Source organism: Calonectris borealis, chromosome 29 (assembly GCF_964195595.1).
Source record: "Calonectris borealis chromosome 29, bCalBor7.hap1.2, whole genome shotgun sequence".
NCBI classification, from domain to species: Eukaryota; Metazoa; Chordata; class Aves; order Procellariiformes; family Procellariidae; genus Calonectris; species Calonectris borealis.
Genome location: NC_134340.1, coordinates 3,531,903 through 3,550,639, shown reverse-complemented (window position 1 = coordinate 3,550,639; position 18,737 = coordinate 3,531,903). Strand labels below are relative to the sequence as shown.

The following is an 18,737-nucleotide window of genomic DNA, read 5'->3' as shown; positions in this document are numbered from 1 at the left end:
CCGGCCGTGACGCGCGGCCGAGGCCACCGCCCATTGGCGGGGCCGGCCGGGGGCAGGGGGGGGGGGTGTTCCTCGTGCCCCCGTCGCGCGGCGGGGGCGTGGCCCGGGACCCCCCAGCGCGGAGCCCCGTGACCCGCCGCGTCCCCCGCGTCCCCCCTGCCGCCCGCCAGGGGGCGCTGCCCCGCGCCGCGCCCCCGTGTCGCCACATGGAGGGGCGTGGCCGCGGCCCCACCCTCCCGGCCAATCAGCGCAGGGCGGCCTCCGCATTGGGTAGAGCCGGCGGCGGCGCGGGCCAACGGAAGCGAGGGGGCGGGGCGGGGAGCAGCGGCTCCGCCCGTTGCCGGAGTACGGCGGCCAATGGGCGTGCGGGGGGGCGGGGCCCAGCGGGAGGCACGTGCGGCCGCGCACGTGTCCGCGTGGGGCCGCCGCAGCCGGGGCGGAACCGGCGCCGGCGCCGGGACGGGGACACCGATACCGGGACGGGGACGCCGGCACCGGGGCACTGGCATCGGCACCGGGACGGGGACGCCGATATCGGGACGGGGACACCAATACCGGTACGGGGACGCCGGCACCGGGGCACCGGCACCGGCACCGGGACGGGGACGCCGGTACCGCCGCAGCTGCAGCCGGGAGCAGGTGGGGGCCGGGGCTGGGGGGGGTCCCCACCTTGGGTGGGGCTCCTGGTGCCGGGTGGGGGAGGAGGGTCTCGGTCCCGGGTGGGGGGGTCCCGGGGCTGGGGTGAAGGGAGTAGGGAGTCCTGGCGCGGGGGGTGGGGGAGTCCCCATGCTGGGTGGGGGGTCCTGGCACCGGGTGGGTTCCTGCATCCCCCCCCGTGCCGGGAGGGGCCGGATCCGCCGCCCCGGGAGCGGGAGGTGCCACCGGGGGAGGGTTTGTGCCTTCCCCCCACGTTCCTGCAGGGGAACGCGGCGGTTTCTCTATTTCCCATTTTTTTTCCCAATTTGCCCACTTTTTCCCTCTTTTTCTTCCCTCCCCCCAGGCGGCCTCGGCCGGGCGGCACCGCAGGAGCTGAACCCGGGGAGCGGCTTCTCCGGGGGGGCCCCCCCCGCCATGGAGCCCCCCACCCGCGCCTGCTCCTGCGGCTCCCCCGCCTCCAGCCCGGGGGGCCCCTCCGACAGCGAGGCCGAGGCGGGCGGCCCCCCCCCGGACCCCCCCAAACCTGAACGAAGCCGCAAGCGGCCGGGGCAGCCAGACCGAGCGCCCCCGGAATCGCCCCCGTCACCCCGCGGGGGGAAGCGGCCCCGGAAGGGGGATGCGGGGGATGCCCCTCCCAGCGACGGCGACCGACTCTTTGCCCAAAAAGTGAGTTTTTGGCGACAAAATGGAGGAGCACCCCCAAACCTGGGGGGTAGGGCAGCGCTTGGCCCCCCCAAAATGCGTCTCCGTCCAGCCCTGCCTCAGTTTCCCCACCTGAAACAGGTGGGGGGGGGCGGGGGAGAAGCAAGGTGAGGGGGGGACGTGACACCCCCTCCCCAGTCTGGATCCAGCCACCATCCTCCTCCTCCTCTTCCTCGCAGTGCCGGGAGCTGCGGGGCTTTATCCGGCCGCTGGCGGAGCTGCTGGAGGGGCTGAAGCGGGGGCGATACGACAGAGGTGGGTGCCCCCCACCCCCACCCCTCGTTCTCCCTTCCCCCCCCCCAAGGAGAATTCATAGATTTTTGGGGTTCCCCAGGGCTGAGCAGCTTCCAGCAGAGCGTGGCCATGGACCGGATCCAGCGGATCATCGGGGTCCTGCAGAAACCCGAAATGGGGTGAGTGTCCCCCCCCCAAGAGTCCCCAGAGGTGGGGGGCAAAGGGACACCCCCCCATGGGGTGCCCCCCCCCCCCAGCAGTGGGGTGACGGGTGCTCTCTGCCCCCCGCAGCGCCCGGTACCTGGGGACACTGCTGCAGGTCGAGGGGATGCTGAGGGTCTGGTTCCCCCACGTCGCCCCCAAACCCCCCCCGCAGGATCCAGCCCCCGCCTCCGCCCTCCTCCTCCGCCGCCGCCCCCCCGCCGGCCCCCCCGGGGCACCCCGCTGCCGCCGCCTGCCTGGGGACACCCCCCCCGCCATCCCCGCGGGGACGCTGGGGACATCGCATCGGGGGGGGCACCCCAGGTGCCGCCACCACACCCAGACCGGGACCCCCGCGGCTCCCCCAGCGTCGGATGCGTGACCCCCCCCCACCAGCTGGGGGGGGGTCTCTCCTGGTTTTCTTGGGTTTTGCCTTTTTTTGATGTTTTTTTTTTTTAAAAAAAAACTTGTGGACAGTGAGACCTGCAGGCGGGGCCGTGCCATGGGGGGGCCCCGAGACCCCCCCAGGGAGCCCCAAAACCCCCGGGGGGGGGGGGGTGGGAGGGGGCACGTGCCTTCACCAGAGCGGAGCCCCCTCCCCGGGGTGGGGGGTCGTGCCTTGGTGCACTGCGGGGGGATGCGGGGCGGGGGGCTGGCCCCCCCGCCGGGCTTGTGCCTTCCCCCCGCGTGGCGTTTTGGGGGGGGGGGCCGGGCTGGTGTGGCGTCATCCGTGTCCCCCCCCCCGCAAAGTGGGGCTGCCCCACGGCTCGGCCCTGCTGGAAGCAATAAATGCCGCGGGAGCGGCCGGGGCCACCCGCTGCTGGTGTCCTCTGTCCCCTGGGGGGCTCCGGGGGGGGGGGACACACGGCACCTCTTTGTGGTGGGACCCCCGTGTGCCCCCCATGGTGCCTCCTGCCCCCCTGCTGTGGGGCAGGGCCAGATGGGGGGGGGGCCCACGCCCCACGGGGCCCGGTTCCCCCGTCCCTGCCCCAGGTCCCGACCCCTGCCCCACATCCTAGCCCTGACCCTTGACCTTGTGACCTGCACCCGAAGCCCTGACCCCTGCCCTCGTGCCCCCGCAGGTTAAGCCCCGCCCCCTGCCCCCATCCCAGCTCCGCCCCCGCCCTGTGACTGCCACTCTAAGCTCCGCCCTCCTGCGCCCTAAGCTCCGCCCCACACGCCGGCGGTGTGTACACCCGCCCCAAGCCCCGCCCCCCCGCGCCCTAAGCCCCGCCCCCACACCGCGGCCCTGACCTCTGGCTGCGTGACCCCCGCCCTAAGCCCCGCCCCCGCTGTGCCGGGAGCGACTTCCGGTTCCGGGGCGGTGAGTGGAGCGGCCGCGGCTCCTCCGGGGGGTCCCACCGCGACCGCGGCACCGGGACGGGGTGGGGCGGGGGGCCGGCGGCTCCGCTGGGGCTTCCGGGGGCGGGAGGGGGCCCTACCGGGTCCTTCCGTGAGGGGAGGGGGGCCCTACCGGGTCCGGCCGTGAGGGGGGAAGGGCCCCGCCAGGCTCCTCCGCGGGGAGGGGGGGTCCTGTTGTGTTCCCGGAGGTGGGGGGGGGGGGGGGAAGAGCCGGCCCCACCGGGGTGCGGGTCCCCGGGGCCGCCCCGGCCCACCCGCCGCCCCGTCCCGCAGCAGAGCGGCGGCCCCCGCCATGGCGAACCACCTCCGCTTCCTGGGCCGCACCGTCATGGTGCAGAACGGCAACGTGGAGGCGGCCTACGGCGCGCTCAACAGGTGAGGGGCCGGGGGGAGCCCCGGGGGAGGCCCCGGGGGGGGCTTGGGGGCTCGGGAGGGTCCCGCCAGGCTTCAGCACTTGAAGACATAACACCCCTAATTAAAAGGGACGTAATGAGTTGTTAGTTGGGGTTTTCCTCTTAAACCCCCCCGGTGGCGCGGCCGTGCGGGCCTCCCGTCCCGTTTAACCCCGTGAATTGGGGTCAGAACGTCCCGTTCTAGGGGTTTTCTCTCCGCCCGAGGCCCCCCGAGCGCAGGCGGTGACGGTAGGGCCGCGCAGGGCTTCTCCCGCCAGCTCTCCCTCCCGACGCCTCCTCGGACACGGATTTAATTAAATTAAAATTCATTTAAAAACGAATCGGCGCAAAACCAGGCAGGGACGCGGGCAGCGGCGTCGCCAGGGATTTTGAGGGCTGGTGGCCGGTGACGGCTCCTCGCGGGGGCAGAGGAGGAGGAGGAGGAGGAGGAGTAGATCCCATCGTCACGCTGTGACCCGCCGCACCTTCGTTTGTCACAGCTTAACGAAGCTCTGAGGACGCTTGTTCCCCTCCTCGTTAGCCTCAGCCTCCCGCGGGGAACGGCCGATGAGGAAAACGAGCCGGGGTGGCGGAGGGACCCTCGGGGAGCGCGGTGGCCGATCCTGGGGTGCACCGAGTTGTGCCTGGTGTTTGTGGGGGGGTGCGGAGGGGTTTTTTCCCCCTCCCTTTCTTAACTACGTTACCCCCGAGGCGCCGCCCCCGTCGCTGAGGGGTCCCGCCTTGGAGCCGGCTGGCGCTGGCTCTGTCGGACGTGGGGGAAGCTTCTAGAAGCTTCGGCTCTGGCGGCGCGGTTGCAGAAACGGGGGGTTTGGGGAGGGGGGGGGGCGCGGCACGTCTCACCTCATCTCCCCCCCGCCCCCCCAGGATCCTCTCGCACGACGGCCTGGTGGAGGCGGTGCGGCGGCGCCGGTACTACGAGAAGCCGTGCCGGCGGCGGCAGCGCCTGGCCTACGAGGCGTGCCGGCGGGTCTACAACGCCGAGATGGGGCGGAAGATCAGCTTCCTGGCGCGGGGCGGGCGGCAGGACCCCTGGCCGGGCTGCTAGGGGGGGAGCCCCGCCCCCCGCCTCAATAAAGGCCCCTTCCCTCAGTGGCGGTTTAATGTCGTTTTAATTAATGACGGCTGATTGACCCCGCGGACACGCGGTAGCAGTTCCCGCGCTGGCTACGCGCGGGAAAAAGTGGGGGGGGGCGGGTGTTCTCCAGCCACGTGATGTGGGCGGTGCCGAGAGCGCGTCCCGCCCCTGCGTCGCACGCCCCGCCCATCTCCTTCCCGGCAGCCTCCGCGCGAGCGGGCGCGCAGGCGCCGCGCAGGCCGTTTCCGCTTCCGCTCCGACGTGCCGTCGCCGTCAGGGCCGCCGACCGGGCCGGGGCCGCGCCCCGCCCCGCCCGCTCCGGTGAGGGGAGGGGGCCCGGCCCGGAGGGGAGGGGGCTGCCCCTGAGGCGGGGGGGGCGCCGGGGGGGCGCCGGGCGGGAGAGGCCGCGGCTGAAGAGAGGGGGGCGCCGGGGAGGCCGCGCCTGAGGCGGCCCCGGGGCCGGGCGCCGGCCCCAGCCAGCGCGGAACCCTTCGTCGCGGTCCTTCCGCGGCGAGGCCGCACCGAGGGCTCTGGGGGGGCGGGGTCAGCGCGGGATCCGCCGGGCCGGACGGAGCCGCCGCCTGCGGTAGCGGCGGGAAGGGGGGGCCGTGCGGGAGGCGACCGGGCTCCGCGGCTACCGGCTGCGGGGGCCGGCGGGGGTCTCCAGCGCCGAGTTCCAGCGGTTCGGTGGCGACCGGGCTCGTCCTTGGCTTGCGACCCCCGGTGTCCCCTCGGGGCCGGAGCCGCGGCGGGAATTCGGCCTTCGGGCGGGCGGGTGTTACGCGGCGGAGCTGAATTCTTCTTTCTTTCCTCCCCGAAGGAAGCCGCTTGTCTGGCCGGGGGCGTCGGGTTCTCACCCTTCCGGGAAGTACCGTCGTGAAAACGGTTAGTGCCTATATCTATATCTATATGTCTGTATTTAAACTCTCACCTAGGTGGTATTTCCCCACCGGGTTCTTGCTGCCCCCCGTGCGTGCCCAGGAGTCACCCCCCCCCCCAATAAACCTGTTGCGCTCCTCTGTGGTCCTTGTTAGATGACAGAAGTTGAAGGTTAATATAGAGTTTAAAAGAAGCACTAATTATGTAAGTTCTGTGTTTAATAGCGTACGTGCACAAAGCCATAATTAATTATTTCCGCTTGTCTTGACCCTCCGGCTTTGTCCCGAAGCGTTACGTACGGCAAAGTCAGAACTTACAGGTGAAATTCTGTAATAATGGTTCTTTTGGGCTGTATTTGATGCTGCTTTTTAATATATCTTTGAGAAACTTGCTGTAAAAAGTCGAAGGCAGCAGAGATTTTCAGGGTTTTGGCTGCAGAGAGGTAAGAGCTCTTTGTTAGCACTAACGGCCCAGCTCTTCATTCGCAGTTGCAGGAATGGTAACTGCATTTGATCGGATTCCTGTTAAAATAGACCCACGTTCATGTCAGGGCTCTGCAGGTCTTTTCGCGTCGGGAAGAAATGCCGAGGTCAAACATATTTCCTTAAGAAGATTTTCTCCCGTTTCCAGATAAAGGAGACTTGGTTTCCAAATCAGATTAGAGCCTGGGCGCGTAATTAAACGTTATTGCATCTGCAGACTGACTGACGGCGTGAGAACCGCTAACGATTAACAGTGAGAAATTTTTGCCTTGAAAAATCTGTAATTTCGGGTTTGCCAACGGCGGCTGCTGGTTTGAGCAGCGAACACGGAGGCAACTGGGCACGTGCTGAACTTTTAAGTATCAGCGAAGCGAAGCGTGTCCAAAGTAGTTTGTGAACCTCACGGGAAAGAGAGTAATTAAGGGTGAGCGGAGTTACGCAGCTCGCGTTGCGCGAGGCAGGCTTGCAGGCGCTGTTCTGAAACTACCGAGCGCAGACTTGCGTGTCTTGAGGCGCGAAGGTAACTGGCCTGGCAGCCACGAGAAGAACTGGGAGAAGTTTGGAGAGAAGCCGAGGCATGAAGGGACACCCTGAGACCCAACGTTCCCGTCCCGTTTGCGGGCGATCCCTGTGCGGAAGCGGAGCCTGATCCGGAAGGACTGGCACAGTGCTGGCTGTGTGTCCTTCTGTCATCCGTGAGGGAAGGCTGGAGGGACGTAGGAGGTTCGGGGCTTTCCCTGCAGGGTGATCTGCAAACACGATTTCCCTTCGCAGGGCCTGATGCTGCCTCTTGTCCGCTCAGTGGCGGGCTCCTCTCTGCTGAGGCCCTTCCTCTGCACGTGGCTCATCTCATTTTAGCTTTTGTTTTAAAAACAAGGGAGCAAAAGTCATCTGCAAGAGCTTTCACCACTTCTAAGCTTTCTCGTGAAGGGGAAAAGCGCAGCACAGAAGCAATGATAGTCTGATACTTTATTTTACTAGTCTGCGGTTTTCTCGTGTCTTCTTTACAGGTACAAGCAAGATAATTCAGAGCAGCTCCTGGCAAAGATGTCGCTCTCCAAAAGGGAATTGGATGAGCTGAAGCCATGGATCGAGAAGACAGTGAAGCGAGTCCTGGGGTTCTCGGAGCCCACCGTGGTCACCGCGGCGCTGAACTGCGTCGGGAAGGGCATGGACAAAAAGAAAGCAGCCGGTACGTCCCGCGGGCTCCAACCTTGAGCTGCAGCTGTTCGCAGAGGTGGTCAGACCCCTTGACGGAGAAAATAGGTGCACACAAAGCCTCAAACAGCCTTGAAATAGCCTCAAATCAGATTTAAATTCGTTTCCTCTATTCCCGGAAGACCGACCTAACGCTGGGCTGCGTGGCAGGTCGTGGTTTCGTTGCTGGTGGTGGCTGGCAGCGTCTGGGGGGGCGAATGCCATCCTTGCAGGTGTGAAATCTGTTTTGTGTTGAGCTGGTTTTATAAAACAAACAAAAACCCCCAAACCTGGAAGCTCTTGAGCGTACGTGGGGGTGATTCTGACTTAGCAGAGGTGAGTACATGCAAATCCACGCAGACAGGTGAGACACGATCAAAAGCCTTGGAATACGTTACAAAAACCGAGGAAGTAAAAATTAATTTAAGGTCTCTTTTTCTAAAGGAATCGAAAATGATAATTTGACCCATGGTGCTTTTTTTGACCATTAGAGCCTTAATTTTTTCTAGTCAAGGCCTGAACTGCCTTAATCCTTCAGAGTTTAAAGCTCCTGACAATAGGATCCGCAGATCCCAGAGGCCTCTGGAGCCCAGGTCGTGGGCCCCACTGCATTACTAGGGTTGAATCCACCTTTAAATAAGTGTTTTACAGCTTCGCAGAAGTCTCGGCGAATTCTCCGTTCTCCTGCTCATCCCGAGCAGTGAATTCTGCCATTTACACAACTCCTCCTCTTTTCCAGACCACCTCAAGCCCTTCCTTGACGATTCCACCCTGCGATTTGTGGACAAGCTCTTTGAAGCGGTGGAGGAAGGTCGAAGCTCCAGGCACTCCAAATCCAACAGTGACCGGAACCGGAAGCGAGAGCTGAAGGTGATTATTGATTATTGATTGCTTTTTTTCTGTGGTTTGGTGGCCGTAGAGGCAGCACTGGTGTACTCTGCCACACTTTCCTCTTCCAGAGAGGTACATCTCGTAATGCTTAAAGTTCAAGAGAAAAGAGCCTTCTCCATGATGAAGTGTGTGAGCCTTTACCTTTCGGTTCTCTTTACCTTCGGATGAGGTAGCTTGGGCGATAAACCCTTAACGATCTCTGCTAGGCCTGCGCAGCGGAGTAACTTCACAGGACTCCGTCTCTCCGTTTTCTTTCGTACTCTTTACCGTCGCGTTGGCGGTGCTGTGATTTCAGCGGGAGCCTGGGGTAGGTGCTCCCAGCGACTTCCCATTGCTCTTCCTTGCCCAGACGCGCCGCGTTTCGCTCTGCCAGCCGGCTCTCCCCGTCAGCAAGTGGCTGGGGCTCTGTGGTGGGTGATCTGGTGGGTTTTCATTCTCTTTTTCCATCCGGAATCAACAGAGGGTGGTTTTTGACAAGCCTCATCGTAGCACAAGGTTAATTGCAGCAGGGATTTAATAGCTCTCTGGTGTTTCTCCCATCTAACGCTTGTCTGGGATGGTGGAAGTCTCATGCATCCAAACCTGTTTTCACCTCCTTTCTTCTCTTGAAGACTTTACTCGCCTTCTTCTGGAATTGCATTTTTTCCATCACTTGCATACCGAGTTTAAAAGGGGCTACTCTCCATGCCGCTCCCCGCTTACAAAGTAAGTTTCCTTTCACTTTTTCTGAGGTTCCTTTTTACGGCAATCTGTGTTTCTCTGTGACAGTTTTAGTCAGCACTTAACCTCAGTTAGCTAGAATAATCCTCTTCAGGGTTTGGATCTCTTCAGGTGTGTTGGGAGAGAGCTGCTGTGACTCCCTATTTTCTGTTAGAAACTTGCTTTTTCTCCCACTGTCTGGCTGAGGCTTTAACTGGTGCCAGAGAAGGGTCTCCTCCAGGTCTGGGTCCGTTCACCGGTTAGGGAGCGGCGTTAAAACAGCTTCTGTCCCGCAGAGCTGGCACGGCCCGAGGAGCAGCAGTGCAACCCGATGTACTGATCTGGAGAGGTTTGGGTTCGCGTGTCCCAGCCCCCCGGGAGCGGCGGTAGCTTAAAAGCACTTCACTCTTCTGCAGCTTTCTTCGTCAAACAGAAGTGCCAATAAGCCAGTCTTTCAAGTGTTTCCGTGCTGCGGTTCCACTTTAATTTGGGTGTTGAGCCGGCACAGCCGTACACCGCGCTGAGCTGCCACAGAGCCGTTAGAAAGCGAGGTTTCGGCTAGGCTGGTGGATCCCAGTGCTCCCCTCGACCCTCTTGCTTTTGATGTTGTTGATCCCATCGCTGCTTGGTGCTTCGCGGTGGCAGGATTGCCGGCTGCAGCCTGGCGGGGTGACTCCTGCTAACGCGTGTGGATCCCGCCGTTCTTCACAAGTTGAACTCAGATTGTGCCCACCTTCGGGCTGTCTTGTCCCCTCATCTTCCTCGTGGCCGTGGCCAGTGCGCTGCAGGAGAGGGGGAGGGAGCAGCAGCCTGTCGCAGAGGGGATCTTGTGCTGGCAGAGCGGAGCAGGGATGGGGCTGGGTGCGGAGTAGGTGATTCTTCTCCAGTGAAGCGTCCGCTGGGGTGTTTCGCATGACTGCCGATGGTGTTCTCGGCTTCCCAGCTAACCCGAAAGCCGGGCTGGGAAGCCGCAGAGCGGACCTATCCTCTTCTCTTGGCTCCTGGTGTCGGGACAGGCGTCCCGCCTGCCAAATCGTCAACTCCTCTCTCCGGAATTACCTTTCTTGGAGGTCCTCCATCAAGATTAGATCTGTCCTGACCCTGCTGTAACACGAGATGGTCTAGTGAGGTTGTCAGATCACGGTCATACTTGCAGACTGACTTCCCCCCCCACCCCAGTGCAGATTTTAGAGTTTAATTTGTACTTGCACACTTAGATCTTGTAGCAACGAGCAGTGGATTGATTCAGAATGCTACTTACTGGTCATGTTAGCTTGTCTTCAGCGCGCTGCCTGGCCTGCCTTCTCTCTCCTCGGTTAACTCTTGTGGGGTAGGTCGTTGCTTGGGAAGTTTCAGGAACTAAAACATAATGGTTTACACACTTTATACTATGGGCAAGTCCTTTCTCTTGAACTTGTAGGTTTTCCAAGAAGTACCTGTGTCTGGATGAGGAAGTGTCCTTGTAGAATATGAACCGTTATAGTGAAGAAGGGATTGCAACTAACGCTTACAACCGGTGTGTATATTTTCTTTTCAAATAACACCTTGACACGCACACTACAGAAACACAATCGCATGGACAAATCCAGTTTACCGTACACAAAACAGGCACTGGCTAGATGAAATCCGTGGCCGCCGTCTCACGAGCTGGGGCGTGCTTGAGGAAGAGCACCTCGCCTTTCGTTTTGCGACCCTCGCGCTGCATGCGAGTCCATCAGCGTGGTCGTTGCTCCGCCCGCTCTCCGAGCTGCGCTTCTCCGGAGCGGCTCAGTTTGAGCGCCAGCGTCTTTGGATCCGAGCTGGAGTCGGCCGGGTCGGAGTGTGAGGGAATGCCGCGGGTGTCCCAGCCCGCTCCGGGTCTGGGGCTGCATCCTCCTTTTGGGGAGGACGTGGTAGGACAGCGCATCTTCCTTTACCAAACCCTCCGAAGTTGGCGGAAGACGTGGAAACCGTTCTAGCCCAGTCAGGTCAGCTTGCGGGCAGGCTTTTTCCATCTCTCCGGGTAACTGAGCGAGACTTTAAATCTCCTCAGTGCCAAAAAGCCTTTGACTGCCTGAGAGAACGATGGTGGCTTTTACACAAGCACATCCCTGTGATGTCTCCTGTCCTTCAAGCTCTTGGATGGATCTCCCTGATGCTTCTCTGGTGAGGGACCGGGGCACAGGCTTCATGCGGGATTACCAGTTAGACTGCGAGTGCCGCCCTGGAAACTCTGAACCACAATGCAGTGCTGACCGAACAGTGCCGGATCTGATCCGCACGGTGGTTTCTCGTCTTAGAACAGTGGCCGTGAGGAGGACTCTTTGTTTTTAACCACAGTTTTCTCCTTCTCTCCTTTTACGCTAGGATGTGTTTGGTGATGACTCTGAGGTATCCAAGGAATCTTCCGGCGTCAAGAAGCGGCGCATACCGCGATTCGAGGAGGTTGAGGATGAGCCTGAGGTCATTCCAGGCCCGCCGTCGGAGAGCCCCGGGATGCTGACCAAGCTCCAGGTCAGTCTAACTAGGCTGTTGCATGAGCTCTGCCCCAGAACAGAGCTGCCCGTGCCCGAGATCTTGAATCCCAACACGGTTTAGTGTTTACTTTATCTTAATTCATATCACCAGCTGAGCAAGGAAATGGCAAGGTGCTTTTGACTGTCCTTTGTTTGCTGCAGTCGTTGCCTTCACAAGGCTCACTGCCGCCTGTGCGTTAGGCTAATGATAATGCGAAGCCTTCGAGTGAGGAAAGTTTGGATGTTCTCTTGCATAAGCTGGAGTAAATGGTCTTGGTAGAGAGCGTCTGCGCTGTTCGATTCCTTCTCTACAGCTGGAGGTCGTTAGAGCAGTTTGATACAATTCTGTTCTCGCTAAGCTGGCTTCATGCACTTGCGGCTGTAAAAGGGTGCTGAGGACCCCTTCTCTCCTTCTGAGAGAGGGAAGAAAAATTCACTATCCGATTTTCTTTCCACAGATCAAACAGATGATGGAGGCAGCCACCCGGCAGATTGAAGAGAGGAAAAAGCAGCTGAGTTTTATCAGTCCTCCAACACCACAGGTACCTACCGGAAGCAACAGGGAAATCCCGTGGTCCCCGTTTCAGCTATGACATGTTGACCGAGGTGTGCTGGAACAGCCACGTAACAAAACTTCCCTCTCTGTCAACAGCCAAAAATTTCTTCTTCATCCCAATCGGAACGTCTCCCCATCGGCAACACGATCCAGCCCTCCCAGGCAGCGACGTTCATGAACGATGCCATCGAGAAGGCCAGGAAAGCTGCGGAGCTGCAGGCCCGAATCCAGGCTCAGCTGGCCTTGAAACCAGGGCTCATCGGCAACGCCAACATGGTGGGGCTGGCCAACCTGCACGCGATGGGGATCGCGCCGCCGTGAGTACCTGCCGTTAGCTGCGTAATCCCAGAATGCCGATGGAGGGTCTGACCAAAGGTTTCTCCGGCATTGTTGGTCCCCTACCAGTGGCCTTAACGGCTGCTGAAGGAACAAATTTTATATTAGAGAGGTGAAATGGAGGTTACTCCTTCGTTGGGTAAGACTCCCAACTTCTGCACGTGAGACTTGAGTCCTTTCTGGCAGCGTAGATGAGATTTAGCGTTATGAGGAGGCCTTTCGCAAGTCGTGGGCTGGTTTGGTGCTTACCGTGGAAATAAGGCGCACATTTCCTTTGAATTAATGCCGTGCTTGCGTTTTAATGCAGTGTATCTTGTCTTGCCACCAGGAAAGTGGAGCTGAAGGATCAGACAAAGCCTACGCCACTGATCTTGGATGAGCAAGGCCGAACTGTTGATGCGACTGGTAAAGAGATTGAGTTGACTCACCGCATGCCAACCCTAAAAGCAAACATCAGAGCTGTGAAGAGAGAGCAGTTCAAACAACAGCTTAAAGAAAAGCCCTCGGAAGATATGGAATCGAACACTTACTTTGACCCCCGGGTCTCCATAACCCCAGCCCAGCGTCAGAAACGCACCTTTAAGTTCCATGAAAAAGGCAAATTTGAGAAAATTGCCCAGAGGTTGCGAACGAAGGTATTGGAGGTCTTGCCATGCTAACTGACAGCACAGAAGTGAGGGTTCGGTTCGGGATGGGAGTTGATTCTCCTCTCCTGGGATGTGAAGGGATGCTGTGTTGGCTTTGACTAAGCAGCTTTTCAGTAAAGTCACCTGAAACTTTTCTGTCAACACTGTTCTTGTTGGAAAGGCAGGCATCCAAATTAGAACACCTGTGTGGAATGCGTTTTCTTACAGCTACCTTCACTTGACGAAAGACAAAAATCTATTTTTTTGACAAAAGATTGAAAATTTCCAAAGAGAGTAGATCATTTTCTGGCCGAGTGTTCTTTCCACAGAAGAGATCACGCTGGAGGTGGAGATTTAATGGAATCTTGGTAAAACACCTAAGTTCTTGGGGAGAAAGGGAGAGAACAGCTTCATTAGACAGAAAAGTCCTGGGGAATGATGCCTAGGGAGACATTCCTTTGGGATTGTTCCATGCTCCTAGAAGGCTCAGTGATAAGACCAGATTTTTGGCAAGTTTGTGAGCTTCTGCAAAAGCACTCTGCCGTCTTGTGCTGTGTGGTTTCTTCTGCGGTCTGCTTCAGATTGTTTAAAAAAACAACCAACCAAACAAATAAATCAGCAGGTGCATACGTATTGTGCTTTTCCTGAAGGTTGTGCTGTTTTGGAATGACCTTTATGTGCCGTTTCCCTCTCCTTGTTCTCAGGCTCAGCTAGAAAAACTGCAGGCAGAGATCTCGCAGGCTGCCAGGAAGACGGGGATACACACTTCCACCAAGTTGGCTCTTATTACCCCGAAGAAGGAGCTGAAAGAGGGGGAGATCCCCGAGATAGAGTGGTGGGACTCCTACATCATCCCCAACGGCCTTGACTTGTAAGTAGTTTGCTTGCCAGGTTTTGATCGTTCTGCCGCAGGAGGAAACTCGGGGGTGCATAAATCAGGCCAGGCGTATCTGCTTGAGCTATTGAATTCCACCTCCCTCGTCTCCGAGATCCAGGTGGGCCCTAGGTTTGCTCCCAAAGTCTCCCTTGCTGGAGGCAGCATTCCTCCCGCGACAGAGGAGGTCGCTGCCGTGGAGTTAGAGGGATTTTTTTGGCCCAAAGTTGTTGTTGGTTTTTTTCAAGCATGAGTACAAGTCTCATTCACGGCAGAGCTGTGGGAAGCCTGCCTCCTAACCATGGAATGTGGGTGGATATTCCACTGGGGGAGACACCTACGCATTAATACTATGTCACTGCGTGCCTCCTTCAGCACATCGAGCTCTGCTCTGTGCTTTGGGTAGGGATCGGTGCGTGTGCCGCCACGGCTGCCCCAAGGGAAGCGTTAGGTTGTTTTTTTTCATGGCTTGCGTTTAAGGGAACGCAGGAATTCAGGCTGGGAGGTTTGCAGTGACACCCAATTCTCTCCTTTCTAGAAAAGGTGGAACGTCTTCAAAGAGAGACGAGTACTTCGGGATCACAAACCTCGTGGAGCACCCAGCGCAGCTCAACCCACCAGGTACTGCCCCAGTTTTGGTCGACTTTGCTGTTAAACTAGACACAAAATACTCTGAGCGGCTGGCGCTTGGTGGGGTGAACCAGCATGCAAGTCCCCTCTGGTAGCACCACAGCCCGGTGCCTCTTGTCCCTGTGAGGAGAAGAAATTGTGCAAAGACAAGTCTGAAAGCTCTGCAAAGATAGCTGAAATTGGGAGGGAGAGTCTCTGCCCTGTTTTTGGAAAGTCGATATAAAACCCGTAGCGGTTACCAGAGGCTTGCTTACCTATGGATGGCCTGCTCTGTGCTCGCTGGGGTAGCAGTGCAGACACGAGCTCCTCGTCTCCGGCAGAGACCTCGTCTTGGTTTTGACCTTCTTGCCCTGAGGAAGGGATGTAAAATAACCACAGAGCATTTTACTTTTCAGTAAAATCAAAAAATAGCCAAAACCAGTTTTCCTGGTTCCGTGTTTGGTGCAAACAGCCCGCAGCGCTGCAGAGGTCGGGTTTGTCGATAAAGCGTGGGTATAACGGAGTGTGGTACGGGTGTAATGGTTGCTGGCAGTATTTTCTCTTGCCTCTTCCAAAGCAGATTTGTGTTTATCTTGCCTCGTTTCTCTTCCCAGTGGACAGTGACACACCAGTGACCCTGGGTGTTTATTTAACTAAGAAAGAGCAGAAGAAATTACGGCGACAGACTCGGAGAGAAGCCCAGAAGGAGCTGCAAGAGAAGGTCAGGCTGGGCCTGATGCCACCGCCGGAGCCCAAAGGTAAATGACGGCTACGGCGGGCAGGCGGCGAGCAGAGCTCGGGGCTAACGCGGGCCCTTAGCCGTCAAACCAGCGGCCCAGGCCAAGCGTGGGTGCGGTTGGGAATGCTGCAGGCAGCACAACCTCTGCGGGATCGCACGGATCTGTGTGTCGGTGTGATCCAATCACTCCCCGTACAGTCGGTTTACGAGCCTGCAAACGTTCCTGGTGTTTCTGTGCTTTACCGTTCCGGCAAGCCGGCGTCCGACAGGAGCCTCTCACAGCTCCTCCCGTTTCCCTTGCAGTAAGAATTTCGAACTTGATGCGAGTACTGGGGACGGAAGCTGTTCAGGACCCCACGAAAGTCGAAGCGCACGTTAGAGCGCAGATGGCGAAGAGACAGAAGTAGGTGGCACTTTGTACCATTTTTTTTTGGTCATTTTTAGATGGATTTAGTGCTGGTGTAGCAAAGCAGAAGCAGCGTGATTTTCTGCGTGTTGCTCTTGTGGCCTATTTCAGCTGCCTTGAGTGACCCCCCGAGGCCCGGGGGAGCTGGGTCTTGGTGATCAGCTCTTGCCACCGGCGAGCGGCCTCGTGCCCTGCATTAAACGAGTTTCTTACCGTGATGATGATCGCCGTCGCAGTCGTTACTAATGACTGTTTTCAGGGAAGAGACCAAGGATGAATTGGACTGGTGACTGGGTTAAAAAAGCCCATGTGCTTTTAATTCAGGCAGGTGCAGGCAGAAATCGGGGCAGGAGTTGCAGCTGCTTTGGGATCTGTGGAACATATTCTGTGCTTAGGAAGAGAAGGATCCGTTTCGATGCCGTAGCGTACACCGTAGGCTGCATTTTGCTTATTGCTGCATCTCTCTTTGCATCCAGAGCTCATGAAGAAGCAAATGCTGCGAGAAAGCTCACAGCAGAACAGCGAAAAGCGAAGAAGGTTAAAAAGCTGAAAGAAGACGTTTCGCAGGGAGTTCACATAGCTGTGTACAGGTGAGAGCTGGGCTGGGCGCTCTTGGCGGTGGTTCACCATACGTCTCTTCCTAAATAAACCTGACAAATGTCCTATAGAAATGTGCTGATAGAGAGGAGCAGCCTTCAGTAGCAGGACTCTGCACCCGCTCGTCAGGTTTCCATCGAGCGTTAAAGAATCCCGGCCTGTAGCAATTACACTGTCCCAAAAGACGTCTCCGTTAACTCTGTCCTTAACTCATGCTGTTACAGCCAAGCGCTAAAAACACGTGTCGGGTTTGGAGCATTTCAGCTGGGATTGAAGTTTCTGATGAGGAGAGCCATTTCCCAGCTAACCTGGTACATTGATGTCCAGAAATCAGGAAACTTTCAAGATGTAAATGAAATAGGAATGGGAAGGGACGGACACAGCCTCTCTGAGCAGTCCGATGACAAACGCCCATCATTTCTAGGTGTGGGTAAAGCCCCTGAGGAGCTGGAGGAGGAAATGCTGGACCCAGATAGGCAGAGTAGGGAGCTCTTACGGCTGATGATAATAGTTCTGTTTTTCCAGAAACGTTTTCCAAAAACGGTTGGTGTGTTTTTTTTTTTTTTTCCTATCCTTAGGGTCAGAAACTTGAGCAATCCAGCAAAAAAATTCAAAATCGAGGCGAACGCTGGCCAGCTGTACTTAACAGGCGTGGTGGTTTTACACAAAGATGTCAACGTGGTCGTGGTAGAAGGAGGTGAGGACTTCCGAGGCAGGCTTTTGGTCACAGCGTAGCGTTCAAAAGCTTGCCTCTAGCAAAAATTACCGTGAAAATTGTTGACTGAGGGTTATGGAAGGACAAGGACGTAAGGAGGCTGTTTGAAACTCCCTTAATTACGGCTCTAATGGGGTTAGCGCTGACTGCAGAGCGCACTGTAATCCAGTTAGAAAACCCAGCGCGTTCGACGTTGAAGGGAAAAAGCTTTGAATCTTTGATGCTCTGAGCGGATGCTTAGGGTGAGGAGAGCCTCAGCGCTCGGTCTGGCACGGTTCCTCACGGTTTGCACTGTTCTAAGTAATTTTGCGAGGTGTTGAAGAGCCTGTTTGGCAGCAGGAAATCCCGAGGTGGCCGAGAGCCGCGCGCGGTGCCAAAGGATGCGGGAAAGGCTTGGCCACCCCGGGGGTGTTAGTGCTGGATGGGCCTGGCTGCGCTTTGCTTCCCTGGGCGCTCTGGGAAGTGTTTGTGGGCGCCGTTTGGTTTCTGCTGCTTTGTAGAACCTCCTAAAAACTTGAAGGTTAAAGGACTTTCTGTGAATGTTGAATCTCGGATTCTCCCCAGGCCCGAAAGCACAGAAGAAATTCAAACGTCTTATGCTTCATCGAATAAAATGGGACGAGCAAACATCGAACACGAAGGGAGAGGGTGAGTGTAAAGCTGTGTGCGGAGGGGTGGTGAAGCGGCTCTTCCTCTGCCTTCGGGACTAAAATTAGCTGTATTGGTTGTTTTTTTTCCAGATGATGATGAGTCTGACGAGGAGTCTGTTAAGAAAACAAACAAATGCTCTCTGGTTTGGGAGGTGAGTCGTGGGCGTAATTCCATACGGGGGGCTTAGGCTGGAGGGAGGCGAGCCCCGTCTGACGGCAGCCGAGGCAGAAACGATGTCCTGAGGCTTTGGGTCGGACGCGAACCTGCTGCTCTGACTCTTTCCGTAGCGTTTCTTGAGCTGTAGCAGGACTGGGAGCGTCTCCCCCACGCAGTGCTCGCGCAGCGCTCCCCCTAGTCACGCGTCAGCCTGAAAAAAAACACGTTTCTCCCCGGTTTTCTCACTCGGAGCCGTGTTTCCCGTGACTTCCCCCCGGGGATGGCTCGGAAAGCGTCCCTTTTCTCCTGCCAGGGCACAGCGAAGGACCGCAGCTTCGGCGATATGAAATTTAAGCAGTGCCCCACGGAGAACATGGCACGGGAGCACTTTAAGAAGCACGGCGCGGAGCACTACTGGGACCTGGCCCTCAGCGAGTCCGTGCTGGAGTCCACAGACTGAGGTGAGGGGGCCGCCGCCGCCCCCCTCCTCGCACCACAACCCCCCCCGCCGGGTCTCGGACAGCCCCCTCCTCCCCTTGCTCTCCTCAGCACACCGATTAAAGACATATTTTTTAAAACAAATCACCGTTACGCTTGTTTTTGGCATAAAGGGAGGTGGGGGGTGGTGGTGGGGGCTGCCTGCCGCTGGGTTTTGCCTTCGCTGTCTGTGGGCAGAAGGCGGGGGGGGACACCTGCTGTCAAGGGGGTTTTTGAGGGAACTGGGGGGCGCAGGCTGCCCTTGGGGGTCTGGCGGTGGCAGGAGCCGCCTCCCCCTCCTTTATTTACACCATAAGCTGTTTTATTTAAAAGCCGAAGCTGTTTTCCAGCCCCGGGGTTGTGACTAGGCCCGACACCCCCCTCACGGCCGGGGGCGGCCGCCATCTTGCACGGCGGGGGCAGGCGCAGGCGCGCGCGGCCGTGGGCGCGCGCAAAGGGGCGGGGCGCATGGCGCAGGCGCGACGGGGCCGGGCGGGCCGGCGCATGCGCGTCGAGCCGGCGGCGCAGGCGCGGAGGGGCGGGGGGGGCGCCGCGGCGGCCCGTGTGAGGGAGCCCGGCACAAAATGGCGGCGGGGGGGCGGGCGCTGCGCGCGGGGGGGGCCGGCCGGTGACCGCGCCGCCGCCGCCGCTCCCAGCCGCCGCCCGGGGCAGCGGGACGGGCCCGACGGGCCGTGGTCGAACGATCGC

General features: G+C 58.8%; 3 protein-coding genes across 4 annotated transcripts; all 3 read left to right on the top strand.

Moving 5' to 3' along the window:
• Positions 1 to 206: 206 nt before the first annotated feature.
• CIART (circadian associated repressor of transcription) lies at positions 207 to 2,646 on the top strand. Its single transcript, XM_075175940.1, has 5 exons — positions 207 to 639; positions 1,001 to 1,323; positions 1,539 to 1,614; positions 1,694 to 1,772; positions 1,885 to 2,646. Exons 1-5 carry the CDS (start codon positions 207 to 209, stop codon positions 2,174 to 2,176), a joined length of 1,203 nt encoding a protein of 400 aa, XP_075032041.1. The 3' UTR covers positions 2,177 to 2,646.
• A 385-nt stretch (positions 2,647 to 3,031) lies between these two features.
• Positions 3,032 to 4,658, top strand: MRPS21 (mitochondrial ribosomal protein S21). The gene is made up of 3 exons (XM_075176288.1): positions 3,032 to 3,118; positions 3,430 to 3,531; positions 4,434 to 4,658. The coding sequence occupies exons 2-3, from the start codon at positions 3,449 to 3,451 to the stop codon at positions 4,612 to 4,614; spliced, it is 264 nt and encodes an 87-aa protein (XP_075032389.1). The 5' UTR covers positions 3,032 to 3,118; positions 3,430 to 3,448; the 3' UTR covers positions 4,615 to 4,658.
• Positions 4,659 to 4,843: 185 nt separating this feature from the next.
• Positions 4,844 to 18,128, top strand: PRPF3 (pre-mRNA processing factor 3). Of its 2 annotated transcripts, XM_075176285.1 has the most exons (17): positions 4,844 to 4,965; positions 5,465 to 5,529; positions 7,016 to 7,197; positions 7,942 to 8,072; positions 11,139 to 11,285; positions 11,746 to 11,829; positions 11,940 to 12,160; positions 12,508 to 12,814; positions 13,510 to 13,676; positions 14,218 to 14,300; positions 14,903 to 15,046; positions 15,331 to 15,430; positions 15,910 to 16,023; positions 16,609 to 16,727; positions 17,310 to 17,393; positions 17,486 to 17,547; positions 17,866 to 18,128. In XM_075176285.1, exons 3-17 carry the CDS (start codon positions 7,053 to 7,055, stop codon positions 18,010 to 18,012), a joined length of 2,055 nt encoding a protein of 684 aa, XP_075032386.1. In that variant the 5' UTR covers positions 4,844 to 4,965; positions 5,465 to 5,529; positions 7,016 to 7,052; the 3' UTR covers positions 18,013 to 18,128. The 2 variants fall into 2 exon arrangements, with proteins under 2 accessions (XP_075032386.1, XP_075032388.1); XM_075176287.1 differs by lacking the exons at positions 4,844 to 4,965; positions 5,465 to 5,529 and adding an exon at positions 10,213 to 10,308 and having other exon boundaries at positions 7,037 to 7,197.
• Positions 18,129 to 18,737: the final 609 nt, after the last annotated feature.